This window comes from Platichthys flesus, chromosome 20 (genome assembly GCF_949316205.1).
Source record: "Platichthys flesus chromosome 20, fPlaFle2.1, whole genome shotgun sequence".
NCBI classification, from domain to species: domain Eukaryota; kingdom Metazoa; phylum Chordata; class Actinopteri; order Pleuronectiformes; family Pleuronectidae; genus Platichthys; species Platichthys flesus.
In genome coordinates, this window is record NC_084964.1 from 13596573 (window position 1) to 13611981 (window position 15409).

At 42.9% G+C, this 15409-nt stretch overlaps 1 protein-coding gene across 2 annotated transcripts in view; it reads left to right on the forward strand.

Annotated features, from left to right (window-relative positions):
* The first annotated feature begins 5276 nt into the window (after nt 1–5276).
* pax2b (paired box 2b) overlaps nt 5277–15409 on the forward strand; it is a 28404-nt gene continuing 18271 nt past the window's right edge. For both annotated transcript variants that reach the window (XM_062414349.1, XM_062414348.1), the window contains exons 1-5: nt 5277–5325; nt 6938–7103; nt 7585–7782; nt 10953–11032; nt 11450–11569. In XM_062414349.1, the coding sequence (XP_062270333.1) occupies nt 5283–5325; nt 6938–7103; nt 7585–7782; nt 10953–11032; nt 11450–11569 (607 nt within the window). In that variant the 5' untranslated portion in view covers nt 5277–5282. The remainder of the gene's footprint in view (nt 5326–6937; nt 7104–7584; nt 7783–10952; nt 11033–11449; nt 11570–15409) is intronic.

A 15409-nucleotide genomic window follows, 5' to 3' on the forward strand; every position in this document is an offset into this window, starting at 1 on the left:
ATAATGAATGAGGAGCGAGAGAGTTTATTTTAAGACTTTGGTGCTTTAGTCCCCCAACTTAACAGCGAGTTAATGCAGGGGAGGGAGAACGTGTCTGAAGTATCTGGGATATGGAAATGCTTTGAAATGAAACATTTTACATTTAGATATTAATAAGAATAATGTTGTGGTTTTTTTTGTAATACAGGGTATTTCCTCTTCACGTTTTTATGCAAATGAGATGTTAATTTGTCTTAATGATTTGTTGTACCTGAGGCGTGAAAAAGCTCAGCAACTCAACTGTCTTGGCTGCTTTTGTGCTCAGGGTATGAAAAGTAATTTAACAAAGTGTTTTCTAATCAGAGTAATGTAACCTGATCCCACTTGCATTTTGGATATTTTAATATAATACAAAAACCCAATGGAACCCACTCAGTGGCTGTGTGTGTGTGGTGAGATGCTGGTGTGTGTGTGTGTCTGTGTGTGTGGAGGGCTAATGATGGGACACATCACCAGCTGAACAGTCAACCTGAAAGCACATTTAAGCAGACTTTAATTGGAGTTAACACCAAACTGGATGAAGCTGCTTCTTTTATATTCGTTGTGTAGATCTTTTTTTTTTTCACAGTAGAAATGACTCACATGCAGCAGCTCAGTGTCCTTCCTGTGTGTGTGTGTGTGTGTGTGTGTGTGTGTGTGTGTGTGCGTGTGCATGTGTGTGCGTGCGTGTGCGTGTGTGAGTGCTTTATCATCTGATATATGACTTTGACAGCAGTAAACTTTCGCATTGACTTTTACGCTTATTCTTAATTTTTGATGATTCCCCATCAAAGAGAGCAAACGGTTAAATTGTCTGCATTAAAGTGAGTGTGCATACTTTTCTCAGCTCACTTTGACGTGGATTGAGATATTAATATATATTAAAAAATGTATATAAAAAATGCATATATATAAAAAACTATATTCTAAAAAAATCTAACGAGGAGCTAAATTTAATGTAAATGTACTGTGGACATATCCTAAATAAATGTAAAACTACCCTTTTTTTGCTTTTATTTATTTATATCAACTTATTGATATTGTGCAACATTGACAGTCTGGGTTGTGCATTTTTTTGAATAGATTTAATTATTAATTGAATATCAAGCATAAAGTGTTTTTTTTTACGTTTTGTTTGGGTGCATTTACAGGAGCCTCACAGCTGACTATTTACAAATTAATACTAATAGAATAAAGCCTATAATAAGCCTGTATTGTATTTCAAAATATAAAATGCAGATACTTTCAGAATCACAATGTCAATGTGAGAAAATACAATTTTATTTTAAGGGTATTTTTCGTTAAGATAATATGAAGAGGATGAGTGTGTGTATTCAAATGAAAAGGTCACAATCCGATTGTTATACTGACTCTTAAAACTCTGCAATATAACAATACAGTAACATTTTAAAAGCATCGAACAGGAAGCAAACGTTCAAATAAGTAGATTTAACAAAATTCGATTACAAAACATATTATCGTGGCTCCAAATCGTAAATAAAGGATAAATGCAAACGAGAGGAAGCGTAGATCACGTCCTAATTCAACTTTAGTTTTACATCTAAACGACGGGATCGATGCAAAACCCGCTGTAATGATCCAATTAATTATGGGCAAAATTAAAAGCAAGTGCAAAATCAATCTTTCACGGTGTCGAGGATGGAATCAAATTGATGCTCCATCTGTTCACGCCAGCAGGATTTGTAGCCCGGAGTGGGAGAGTGCGTGGTGGCCTCGATCGCTGCAGGAGCACGCGGGACACTGTGGAAATCCAATGTACAGTATTTTACCAGAGCTTCAGAGTCTGGGAGGTATTTTAGTTTGTGATACAGCATCGTTTAAAGCGGAGAAAAACTCCTCCTGGTACATAGAAAACTAAAAAAAAGACAAAACTGCATGTTTAAAATTAATTTGAGCCATAAAATTAAGATTATTTAGTCATTATTAACCATGCACACAATCTAACTCTCTTATTCTTTTGAGTTATTCTCAGGTTTGCAAAAAAGTCCCAAAATCCACCTATAAACCTCCACACATGCAGACCCCTCCCTTAAATCAAAAAGGATTAATATTCAACTTACAACCAGTAGTGTCAGCCCCCCCTCCCTCCCTCCCTCCTTCTCGCATCGATTGGTGACGTCGGAGTAACAAGGAGACGAAGCAGCAGAGAGGAAATGACACATCTCCTCCACCATCACCACCATCACAGGCGCCCCGGTCATCCTCTCCACACTTGCCCCGAAAGTGTGAGCTGATGTTCGGGCGCGCACGGAGCTGCTGGACCCTCGGTGCTCCCTCCTCCTCCTCCTCCACCTCCTCCTCCTCCACCTCCTCCTGCTCCTCCTGCTTCATGCCACCTCTCTCCTCTCTCCCCTGCACAGGCCATTAGGAAGCGGGGCAAAAGATGAATTGCTCTCTGTCAATACATTACACCTCTCTTAATGGGTGCACGGAGGCTCCAAAAACATTTTGCAAACTCCTGACATGCAGCTGCGCGTCATCTTAACCACTGCAGGTGCGCGTGAATGGGGGGGGGGGGGGGGGGGGGGTCACTAATCTGGATTTAAATTCATGCATTTCTTGTTATATGGGCTCAAATATCACATGCATGGTTTTAATTGTTGTCAGAAGTCATATTTCATTCATCCATCCCATCGTTTGATTTGTCCTGGATGGCCTTTTAGGAGCTGTCTGACCCCATGTTGTAGCAGCTGAATAGAGCGGCCCCCTCCCCTGAAAAGGGAGAGGCTGAGAGGGGTCTTAAGGCCCAATGTGAGCACACACAGCACGTGCTGCTCAAACAAAGTGAAAACGGTGCATTCATTTGGATATGTGTTTAACAAAATAAAAAAACAACAATTTTAAGCATCCCCCCCACCCTCCCCAACCACATACTGCTTAATTTCTGCAGTGGGGAGCAGGAGAGGAAGACAGGAGAGAGGGGGAGAGAACTGGGGAAGGGGTTGATGCTGGTGATAGTGGTGGGGGTCTTATAGGGTGAGGAGGGAAAAAAAGAAATGTAGCTTTAAGGGAAATGTGCAGCCGGCTGTGAAATTACAGCCTATAGTGCTACATATTGTACCAGAAGCTCGCTCCAAAAACAGTAAGAGAAAGAGAAATCATCCCCTAACCTGACCAGGAGGCACACCGCGAGATGTGGCCCTCTGCCCCCGAGAGGTGGCCCCCGCCTCCCCCACACAGCCCACCTGACAAACCCCCAACTCACCAAACGTTTGACAGCATGCAGGAAAAAAAACACATGGAAAACCACCAAATGCTTTGTATTTTATTTTGAAATTGTTTTATTATAATGCGTTTTTTATTATTATTATTGTTATTGTTGTTGTTGTTATTATTGTTATGATTGGTGTATTCCTTTTGTATTTATTTTTTATTGTATCAATGTTGTTGGATTTTATGTCACTTCAGATATATGGAAATAAACAACTTATTGGGAAATCTCAAGACGTATTTTTTGATAATTTCTATTACATTTTTATTGTTTCTTATATACACATATACATGTATACACAGCTTACTTATATATGAGTAGGCTATAAAAACAAATAATCAAAACACAACATTTAGTGTGAAAAATAGGGTGAGAAAAATAAGAAAATAAAAAATATACATGTTTTCGATGTTTACATATATGTTTACAAATTTAATACAGGTAATTCTTACAAACATATATATTACTTATACTTATTTATTAATTTATACAGGTCTATCTTTATATTTAGATTTTCTTTGAATTCTGTTTTTAGTTTTATTAGTATACTGATGAATCCAAGACATATGACTCTATCTTCTTCATTCTATAATATAATTGTTTTATTCTGCAGGTGTAGACCATCAGCTGTTTGGTTCTTACACTTCACATGGATCTGTAGCTCGTCCATAATTTGCTCCTGACAAATATTATTAATTCCCAGTTTGACCACAGGCTCTCAAGTGCACCCCAACTTTTACTTTTTGGGGGGACTTTAGCAGCACCTTCAAATCTGAGAAACTATACAGCGCCATCTACAGAAGCTCGGCGGCACTGCTACGTGCAGATGCAGTTTCACCACTGTACTCCCGGTATGGACCATGCACTGCAATCATCACACCATCAGGAGAACGTAAAAAAGGTCAATACATCTACGTAATATACACACGAGGCACCAGACTAAAATCGTATTCTTACAGTTAAAGGAGGAAATAAAGGAATACAAAATATTCATATGCCTACTTGTAATCCAGTGTGAATATGAAGGCAGAAAAAAAAAGAATAAAAAAGAAGGATTGAGCTAAATCCAGGTGCAGACCTGACCACACCGAGATGTCTTGAATATTCCCAGGGACAGGATGGTCCAAAGGAGGCTCAAAGGAACACACATTTAAAAAATAATCTCTCTCTCATTGATTCAAAACTTCCAGTAAACGAGAATATAATTCACAGCGGTTATAATGTCTAATAAACTCTCAGATTTCTTCCCTTATTCATCTCCCTCCTCTTCCTTCCTGCCGCTGTGTCAGACCCACAGACCTCCTCATTTGGACCCGCGTTTCTTTTTTTCCTCTCTTTTTTTGGCGTTGGCGAATCACAAAGTGTTGGCATCTATTGCCTTTGTCTGACAAGTCATCCATATAAGCAAAAAAGGGGGGTCTGCGGAGGGGAGGAGAGGGGGGGGGGGTGAGAGAGAGAGAGAGGGAGAGAGAGGAGGGGAGGGTTGCAGCTTTTAGAAACCACAGACACAGAGAGAGAGGCTTCATTCCCAACCCTAAAGACCCAGCATCACGCATCCAGCGCGCAAGAGAGAGAAACCCCCGAGAGGTGTGTGTGTGTGTGTGTTTGTGTGCGTGCAGTTTTCTCCGCCGGTTTTCACGCGTGAATCGAGGCCACCAGGATTGAGGAGATACCCGCCCCCCCCCCACTGCACACTGGACCTGCACGTTTCCTTCCGCGGTGTGCTCCTCTGTTCGCTGCTGAGAATTACCTCTGGGCACCCCGGGCTTTGCACAGCAAACACCGACAAACTGCGGGTCGAATTTCGGTCATGCTGCGCACCTGCCAAGCCTCCGCTCCTCGACCGGACTGTTGAAGAAGACAGGCAACTTTTGTGGGGGAAGAAGTTGCCATCATATCGCAAAACGTTGGGGGGGCAGACCGAGTCCCTCCATCTAGCAGAATCGCCTCTTTTTCTTCTTCACCTTTTCATCCTCGATAGGAAGGCGAAACGGCGACTTCAGTTGATTATCGGTCTTTCCTTTGCTATCCAATGGATATTCACTGCAAAGCAGACCCCTTCACGGCGATGCACTGTAAGTAGCCTAACCTGAGTTTGTCTCCCACTGCAGCTCTCACATGCACGCGGATGAAAAATAGGAATAAGCAGAAGAAACGTGTCGTTTCTTCATACAAAAAAAAATACAAAGGCCAGCCGCAGCGGTTCCTGTGCGCAAAACGCGTCTTTGCGCATTAACAGAAAGATAAGTTACGAGCTGTAATAAACTGACACGAGGAAGACAGATTGAAACATGGAAACGTAAAGCTGCTGCTGGAATAATCGTCCACTGATCATTTCACACTTCTTCTTCTGTGCTAGACTTGAAGCCAAAATGGTGCGTAAATGTCTTTAAGAAATACCACAACACTTGAACGCAGGGCTGAGCTGTGCAGAAATTAAACTTGTGATAGTAAACAAAGAACATGCGTTGGCAGGTGCTCAGTCATTTACACGTGCATCTGCCTGCAGCTTCCCGCGCACTCTGTGTGTTTAGGCCTAATAAGTCAGGACTCACATTAGTTACACATCTATTATTCACCTTATCCAAATAGCAGCCAGCCCCACAAGTCCAATTCGGGTCCACGTGTTCGTGTGGTTTACTTGTAATTCGGTGGATGTGCGTGAATAATTCATGATCTCTTCATTCACTAAAAATAATGCGTAATATGAGTAATCAAAGCTCGTTCAATTATTTAAAATGACCGTGCGGGGGAAATGAAGGAGCTCGTAACTTAATACCAAAGATGAGGTGCAACATGGGAAAATATGAAGTGTCTGGGTTTTGACTGTGAGGAACTTTCAAGAACTGAAGACTGAATTAAATTCATATTTTATTTATGTATTTATTTAGCAATTAAATATGAGTTTTGTGTCACATGTTCATCACTGGATTTATTGTGCTTATTGTTAAAAATGCATAATAAATAACAATGGACATTTTGAAAATATAAATGCTGCTTAGGTGTTCAGTGTAGTGTGCGTTAATATCATTTAATAATATATCTTGACAATTATTTAAATATTCCAACTGTAATAATTATTTGGAAATTTCAAGTTGAAGATAAATGCCAATTGTAGTTTTTTTAAAAACAGGACAAAAAGTATGGATGAAAATGTGCAAATATATATTTTGAATAAAGCTGGAGTGTCAATTGCATTTATTTAAATAACAATACAAATATTTGCAATTGATATTAATCAGTAAAGTAGTTTTGCTGCATGTGATCATCTGTGGTTTACATTTTCGTAAATTAAATGACATCCTCCTTTATCTATTAATTATTTAGAATAAGTACTAATGACAGATCAAATATGATAACTTGGTCATTGAAACACAGAAAAGTGACACCTTACAAATATGACAGTAAACAATCACATAGAATAACAAGAAGAAATTAAATATTTCAATAAAAACATAATTTCTGAAATAATATTTTCAATGTAGCATCATTCGTGCATTTAAAATAATAAATAAATATAAATCCACCTGATCCATTAGACTAAGTAGGAAAGTGACCTGTGTTTAATATGATATAATAAAATGCTACTTCATATTAAAAACACAGCCTTCACTCACCTGCCCCTTCTCCGTTACGACCTTATGTAATGTTACGGTTGCGCGTGTGCTGCTGTTGTGTCCCACGTAGGGCACGGAGGTGTGAACCAGCTCGGCGGGGTGTTTGTGAACGGCAGACCCCTCCCGGACGTGGTGCGACAGCGGATAGTGGAGCTGGCCCACCAAGGGGTTCGGCCCTGCGACATCTCCCGGCAGCTGCGGGTCAGCCACGGCTGCGTCAGCAAGATCCTGGGCAGGTAATGGCGCAGACTCTGCGGCCGAAGCATTACGCACAGATGAGGTTGTAGAGACTGATGAAAAGGGGAGCTTGAATGTCAAAGACTCAGCTTTTTTCTAACGAATAGATTACAGTCTTTTTAGAATATATGTCGAGTGCACGTGGATTTATTGTGGATATTTGTCTTTTGGAGAAAAAAAAAGCAGCAGGCCAGTCTTTAGAGTTAGATGTGTCTTGCATTATAATTGGTCTTTAAGCATGTTTGTGTTTGTTTTTAACGTTTAAAGTAACGATTCTACTCATAAAACACACATAATTCATGTTTTGCTAAAGAAAAGTTTGACTTGTGTAGACTCTCTTGTTTAAACACCTCAAAAGCTTATCACCCATGTGCGTAATATTGAGTTTGCACAAATATTTAAGGCATGTGTTGTGGGGAGCTCTCCAAAACATTGTGCGTTAAATATTTCAAACAATTGCAGTCTGGTTGGATATTGCAGATACTATGAGACTGGCAGCATCAAACCAGGGGTGATCGGTGGCTCCAAACCTAAAGTGGCAACGCCGAAGGTGGTGGACAAAATCGCAGACTACAAGAGACAGAATCCCACCATGTTCGCCTGGGAGATCAGAGACCGGCTGCTGGCAGAGGGCGTGTGCGACAACGACACCGTTCCCAGCGTCTCGTCAATTAACAGGTAGGAAATAAAGCATGGACAAATATTTATGCATAATGTGGATATTCAGATTTCTGTTTCATTTGCAAATGGTGCAGGGTGTTAACGGTGTAATGCGGAGCGCACACTGGTAACCGTGCATCCCAGTGTTCTGTGCAGAGCACACCACGCACGCCCACCATGCGCACAGCAGAATATTGTTGTTTGACCAACTTTGTGCTGCCCGGCACGTCGAGGCTTCAGCCCCGCTGGTCTCTGAGGTGCAATTCAATCTCTCACACCAAACTCCCTCAACAATCAGCAGTACATCCAGGACTGAGTGAATCTGTCGAGATGAAAACCGATCAATATTCGGTGACCAGATCCCGTGGCGCTATAAAGCAGGCTAGTTTTCTTTAGCACATCTAATGTGCTGGGGAAGGCTGCTGAACAAACACACACACACACACACACACACAGAGAGGGGAGAGAAAAATACATGGCTTTTGTGCAAGATGTAATTTAGAAGAAATGGAGTGAGGAGGATAACTGGAGGGAGATGCCATTTGTTAAATGTTGCATCGTGTGAAAATAATGTCAGGAAGAAGAAAATGTTTATTTTATAATGAGGCCAAAATGGAGCCTTAAAAATCACTTTCTTCCCAAGCTCCTAATTTGAAATCCTTGCATTAAAATTCAAAGTGCTGCAGCCTAATTAATACTGTTACAACATCATTAAGATGCATGGAGGTGCGATTGCAATTTTGCATTAAGCGTGCCATTAAAACAATAAAAAAATTATGAAACTAAATAATCTCAAAGTAACATCTTTCAGCTTTCTTAAAGAATGTCCTTGTGGTGTGAGAGTGGATGCTGCAGGAGGACCCAGGACACCCCCTCACTCACCCTCACCACCACCTCACCCTCAACCCCCACCAGCGACCCCCCCCCCCCCCCCCCCCCCCCACCAGAGATCCCTGGTGATGAACTTTGGTTAAGAGGCACTGTTCCATAGAGCCAGCATCAGCATTACATTTTAATGAGCTGATGGGAGAGAGCGCGGACAGCTCCGCACAAGACATCTTTTAAATAGAGAAAGGCTGAAGAAAATTCATTTCATGCTTCGTGGCTGCTTAAAAAGCCCCATTTAAGGAGGCTCAGACACATGTATGTGATAAATTCAAAATGTACATTAATATCATTAAAAGGGGCCTTAAGATTTTTTTTTTTTCTCTTCGATTCCAATTAAAGCTTTCTATTTTGGAGCAGGGAGGGAGGGAGGGGTGGGGGGGTGAGAAGAAGAAGCCTTGTGTGTCTTTGTTTATGTGGCAAATTAAATTGTGAACACAAAGAGCTGTAATTCTATCAGCCACGTATGAAAGCTACTTTGAATTTCTATTATGGCTTAATGCTGAATTATTTTTCAATTGTTTTGGAGCAGAGGAAATGTTAAGACTTCTATGTGGTGCTGTGCAGTCTGGTGACACACACACACACCCACACACACACACACACACACAGTCAGTGACACAATATTTCAATACATGTTGGAATTCCTAAAGGAGCCGTCTGTGAAAAATCAATGAAAACATCACAGTGGCATATTTTGCTCCACATGATCTGAAGTAAAGAGAAAAAGTCATGTTTTGTTTGTGGTCTAAAAATAAACGAGAAGGTGCAGTGGGGCTTTCCAGCTTAAGACAATTCAGAAAAAAGAAAAGAAAGAACCACTGGAGCCAGTCTTTTCCAGTTGGGTGGCTGCGACTGGGGCCATCCGTGGGTTTCTGTGGCAGACGGTCTGACCTCGGGACTGTTGACAAAAGAGGACGCTCCGTTTAAACATCTTTCCCCCTGCATGCATTATTAAATGCTACCGAGATAGTGTTGTACTACATGTCAGGGCCACCACCAACAACCAACAAGTAACGCTACCCTGCTGCCAGACATGAAAAAAAAAAAAAAAAGAGGTCCTCAATGGTGCTTGATATTATTGATTCAGAAGTAAAGCAATTTTAATATTTCTTCAGGGGATTTTCAGCAAGAGCCAGGCCATTAATTCATTCTCCCAAATTGCTTATTCAATATCACGAACATGGATACCAAATAAAGTCTTTGGATTTATGTAGCAAGCACGAGTCAAGGGGTCGAATAACTGTTATGGGGAGAAGTGAAAAAAAATTAAAACATCAATATGCGCTCTATGGAAGAGCTTGTTGTTAGGTAGCTCTGCCTCCAAGGGGATTTCTCTCTTTTTTCCATTTGTGACAGTGTTGGATTTTTTCCTCTGCAGCCTCTTGGCACCTCGCACCAGAAACATCAATATCCAAATCATGGGTGTATTTTGTGGTTTAAAAATCGTAATTTGGCTGCTAAATATTGCCTGAGCGAGTAAATCCTTCCTGTCCGCTGAAGTAAAATCAGCAGAAAATTTAGAACAACTGAGCGTATTCTGAATCAGCTTTAAAAGGTGCTATAGTCCTCACCCCACCCCCCCCCCCATGCTCTCTAAAATAGCCCCTGTGGCGTACATGATGAATAGTTTTAAAGTTTACAAATTATTGTGACAGCTCCCTTTCTCCCCAAGTGCCATTCAGATTAAAGGAATCTAATGCTGGCGTAAGCTAGTGCAAGGCAATAAGGAACTATTGCTTTCCTGTCACATATAATTTATAGCTTTCTATTTGCATCTGTTTGCCCGTGTGACTAATCCCCAACTTTTTCTCCCCGAGCCCCGATCAATACAGCCTCATCCACGCTGGCACACGGGGGCCGCTGGTTTCCTACAGAGATGTTTGATCTGGGGGAAGCAAAAAAGGGCTATCGCAAAAGCCCCCCCCCCCCCCCCGTGAAACCCCCTTCCACAGAGGGGGAGAGAGGGAGGAAGAGGAGTGTGTGTGTGTGGGTGGGTGGGGAGGGGGCTGATTAGTGTGGGCCAGGTAGAGGCAGTGAAGCCGATCATTGAGGTGAATTGATGTGATTTCATGCTTTGTTTGCGAGATCACTCAGACCAAAAGTGCAATGAAGACTTTTCTCCACATCTCACCTTAAAGGTAGAGCCGCTGACCAGATTCCCTTTTCCCTCCGCGTATGGGTTGTGCCTGATATCTTCATCACACAGGATCTCCATAGTGGCCGAAACAGTTTGCAGGAAGAGAAACGGGTCGTAGCAGAGCAGTAGTGACAGTTGTGTTTTCTTTGTGTTTCCTCTGCAGGATCATCCGAACAAAAGTCCAGCAGCCTTTCCATCCATCCCCTGACGGCTCGTCCCTGTCAGCGCCGGGCCACACTATAGGTACATTTATATATGAGCATGTATACAAGCATGCAGGCTGCAAAGAGGGTTGTGTTTTAAGTGCGTTTGTTGTTAGTCTGAAGGATTACGCAAAAGGTAGAGGATGTATTCCTAGGAAACTTGGCAGAAGGATGTGCTATGAGTCATGAAAAGTAATTTAATGTTGGTGGAATTATTTTTCCCTTGCTTTAACATTGTGCGATACAGCGTTTTCAGCGTTTTCCCTGATTTCTCAGAGAATAATTCTTGGATCTTGATGGGAAATAATCTGTCACGTTTGAGGACTATTTATGAGTTTAGGCAATTTGGTGCAGATCCAATACAAATCTGGATTTAGTGAATTTAAATGGGGTTTGATAAGGGGACTGTTGGGCCTTGGCAGGGACACTACTTATTTTCTTGTTTTTTTCTCCTCAGTACCAAACACAGTCTCACCGCCTGTAACCAGCGTCTCCAATGACCCTGCAGGTTCCTACTCCATCAATGGCATTCTGGGTATCCCACGATCCAACGGTGAAAAGAGGAAAAGAGATGAAGGTAAGAAAGTTTCTTGTCATTAGGCGAGAGAGAGAAAAAAAACAAAAACAAAAACACTGCTTACGTTTAGGATTAGCAGACAGAATAAATCTAAAATCCTAAAAAATAAAACAAAAGGAAGCGTTATGCTGCCAAAACCCACTTTGCTGACTTTGCAATGACAGCATTAAAGAACCTGCTTCAGTTCCAGAAGATGACCCTTATAAAACACCTACGTCTGATCTCTGTTACACCGCTGTGTCAATCTGCCAAAGAGTCTTTTGATTTGAAGACACGACCTCCGCTGTTGTCTCCTGCAATTAATCTTTATGGAAGTGATTAAAGGGCTTTAGATAATTACATGTCAAGATGATGTAGCCAACCACCCAGGTCAGTCAAGAGAGCCGCTATCAAGCTCTGTGGAGGGCTTCTCTTCTTCTTCCCCCCTGCCTCCCCTCCCCTACAAAAGTGGTTCCACTTGTGCTGCTGCAGAAGTAGCAGGTTAGTGGATATAAGGGGGCCTGAGGCGATGTAGATTATTGGTTCTGTAAGCAATAGGCTTCCTTAATGTCACTACATAAGCAGCTGATGAGAATAGCTAAACAGATGCACTCGTGTTACGAGGCGTGCGCGGGTGTGGAGGGATGATGGGGCTGCCGGAGAAGGGGCAGTTATCTCAAACAGGGCCGGGGAACGAGTGCCTTATTTCTGCAGTGCTCGGGAATGAGAGCTAATCAGAGCACGGCGGCAGTTTGCATAGCGTCTTCTTTGTTCTGGCGTTGGCTGAGAAGCGCAGGGGTTTGCGGGATATTGAGTGGAATTGATGTTTTATGTGCGTGCGGGGAGGGAGGGGATGACTAATGGCCTGTCAGAGGTAGATTTCCTGGCAAAGATATAAAAACCAGCATGACATGGACATGGCAAATGACATAATCAAGTCTTTCCCCTGTAAGATATGCAGTCGCGGCGGCATAATGCAAACGTCTGGTATTTTCGAGGGTTCATTTTCAGTCGTTGGAGGACCTCTCATATTAGCCAGGGTGTAATGTCTAGTCACCGAATGATAGAATGCACACATTTCTATGCAGATTGCCGGTTGAAGGGCAAAGAGGTATTAAAGGGCATGGAGAGGACTAAGGTGTGTGTGTGTGTGTGTGTGTGTGTGTGCGAGGAGGAGTGCTGGCCCGGTTTGTCGAGGTCTTCCAGGTGACAGCGCCATGTTTCTATGGCTATTCAGTCTCAAATGATTCCCCTGATGTGCTGCCATTTCTGTGATTTAGGTGCTCGGCCGGTATTACGATGAAAGAGAAGAAAGCTGTGTGTGTGTGCAGATGGAAGTGTGTGTTCACCTGTGTGTTTATGTCAGGGTAGGACTTGTACTCGTGGTGGAGGGGGTGGGGTGGTTCTTATATACTCTCTCAACAGCCAGCTGGTGCCTACCTGCAGAATCACAGGGTCGGGGATACTTTATCTTTCCAAAACATAAACTGCAGGCATTGACCACACACACACACACACACACACACACACACAAACAAACACACACACACACACACACACACACACAAGGCTGCAAAAGCAATGTCTCGCCTCTAGCCACAGTTTGTAAGAATAGTATATTATGAACAAAGTTACCCTGTGGACACTGTTGTCCTGTTGCTGTCTTCTCTTAAAGTGAACCTCGCCAAAATAAAATGCCCGGATTCCAACATTTGGGAACTGTCGGGGCCAGAACGTCCTCTGAAGCTGAACCATAACATTGTGTGCTATGATCTTAGTGTGTTGGGGAGATGTTTGTAATCTTTTCAACCATTTCGATTTGGTGGAAATTCAGGTTTCAGCTGCATGTTGTCATCCACTGTTTTGTATGTGGGCGTAAATTACAATGTATAGGATTATTCTTGTGGGTGAAGCGTTGAGGGAAAATAATCACAAACAATAGGATTGTTTAATAAAATGAATTCATGAGTACAACATTTTAATCTTTAACCACATTTGAGAAGTGTGTGTGGAAGCATTTAAAAGCATTTAAATGACTTATTTAGGTGGAAATTAAGTGTCATCAGTAATTAATACTTTTATTTTGAAATGTAGGCCATAGCTTCAGTATATCTTAACCTGTGGCATGTATGGCCCCAAATAACCATGTGTTGATGTGTTTGGGTATTACTGACAGAAAACCATTACAGATCACCTATTTGCCACCAACTGCTTTAAGGGGCTGGTTTTCTTTGGTTCTATTCATGAATTTGTCGACATTAACATATTTTTGAAAATGATCATATGCTATAATCATTAGCTTACTGGTAAGACTTTATCTTTTACAAAGAGATATAAATTCTCAATTCAAATCGTCGAGCAGTCAGAAACACGTCCTTGCTGCTATCTCACTGTTTCATGGTCTCTTTTTTTTTTTGTTGTAGCCTTGTTTGCGTGTTTTGCTACCCTCAGTAGTAAGAAGTCTATAGTCAGTTAATGCTCGGATTAAATTTCCTCACAGCGCCGTGGCTCGCCTGATTCCTACTTAACTTGGTAAGCCTCATGATGATTATGGCACAAGCAGTCATTACCAAGGCCCGAAAAACAGGAACAAAAATGAGCGAAGGCAAGGGTAGAGGAATGGAGGGGAAGGGTTAGGGAGGTGGGTGGGGGGGGCTCGCTGTGCAACACAAGCTGCGCCGGTGAAATGGATTGGCTGCGTCGCCCGGAGTATTTGTTTTTAGGCTGTGGCGGTGGCTCGCTGCCAAGCCGGGGCAGACAGCTCCTGAGTTTCCAAGTCAGCAGTGCCCTTAAAAAGAAAGGTCCCCCCCCCCCCCCCCCCCCCCATTACAGGAGGGATGTAGAGATAATGTGGTGTGACACACGTTATGTACACTGGGTCTCGGCGAGAGGGGCTGCAGGGACACAGGTGTCATAAGAGCCATTAATTTGCTACTGTCACGTGTTACTGCAAATTAAAAGTAGCATGTTACACTTGGCAGCCATTGTTGCGGCGGGGCAGAGAGAGAGAGAGAGAGAGAGAGAGAGAGAGAGAGAGAGAGAGAGAGACCCCTGGAGATGGTGTCTTCGGTGACCACAGCTGTCCGCGCGTTTTACAACCTGACGCACTGTATATTAGAATTTGCAATCCTGCAGAGAAAAGCTATTACCTGACAGATTAACATCCAAGCGCCCCGACACCCGCCTCACCCCTGTGTCCCAACCCCCCCACACACCCACCACTGACACAGTGAGCTCCCCGGAAAAGACAAAGGAGAATCTCAAGCATCTTCTCCGAGGGCGAACCGAGCTTCTTCCATTGAAGCGTCTCGTGTTTAAGCACAAATCTGCTTTCAAGGGTGTTTCTGTTCACCTCCTTGTTATCGGAGAATGTGCGAGAGAGCTGAATTGACCTGCTCGGAGGTCTGTAGAGAACATGCAGTGTCCATGAAGTGTGTCCGGCCTTTTCAAAGTCACGCCGCACGTCTTTTCAGGGTGGCCCCGCACACAGCACAATCGTGCCGGTAGCCGATTCTTAATTTTCGGCGATTCTGAATCCGAACACTCGACCTTTCTTCTTGATTTATGGGCGAAACACCAAGAGAGAAATTTCGTGTTAAGACGATCATCATATATTTCGAGAGCCAACAACAATAGCTGGTGGCAGTCAGAATGGATGTGATTCTGTGCTTCAGTAGCCGTTGAATTAATTATTTCTCGTCTCTGAGCGTCATGAGGGCTGAGCGCGCGCACGGATGGAGATGAGTGATGGAGCGAGCCGCCGTCACCCCCCGCTCTGTGTATCAGCATCTGTTTGGGGGCGAGAGGGAGAATCAACAGAGGAGCTGAGGGGTGCATTGAAATGTCACCACCTCATCGCGG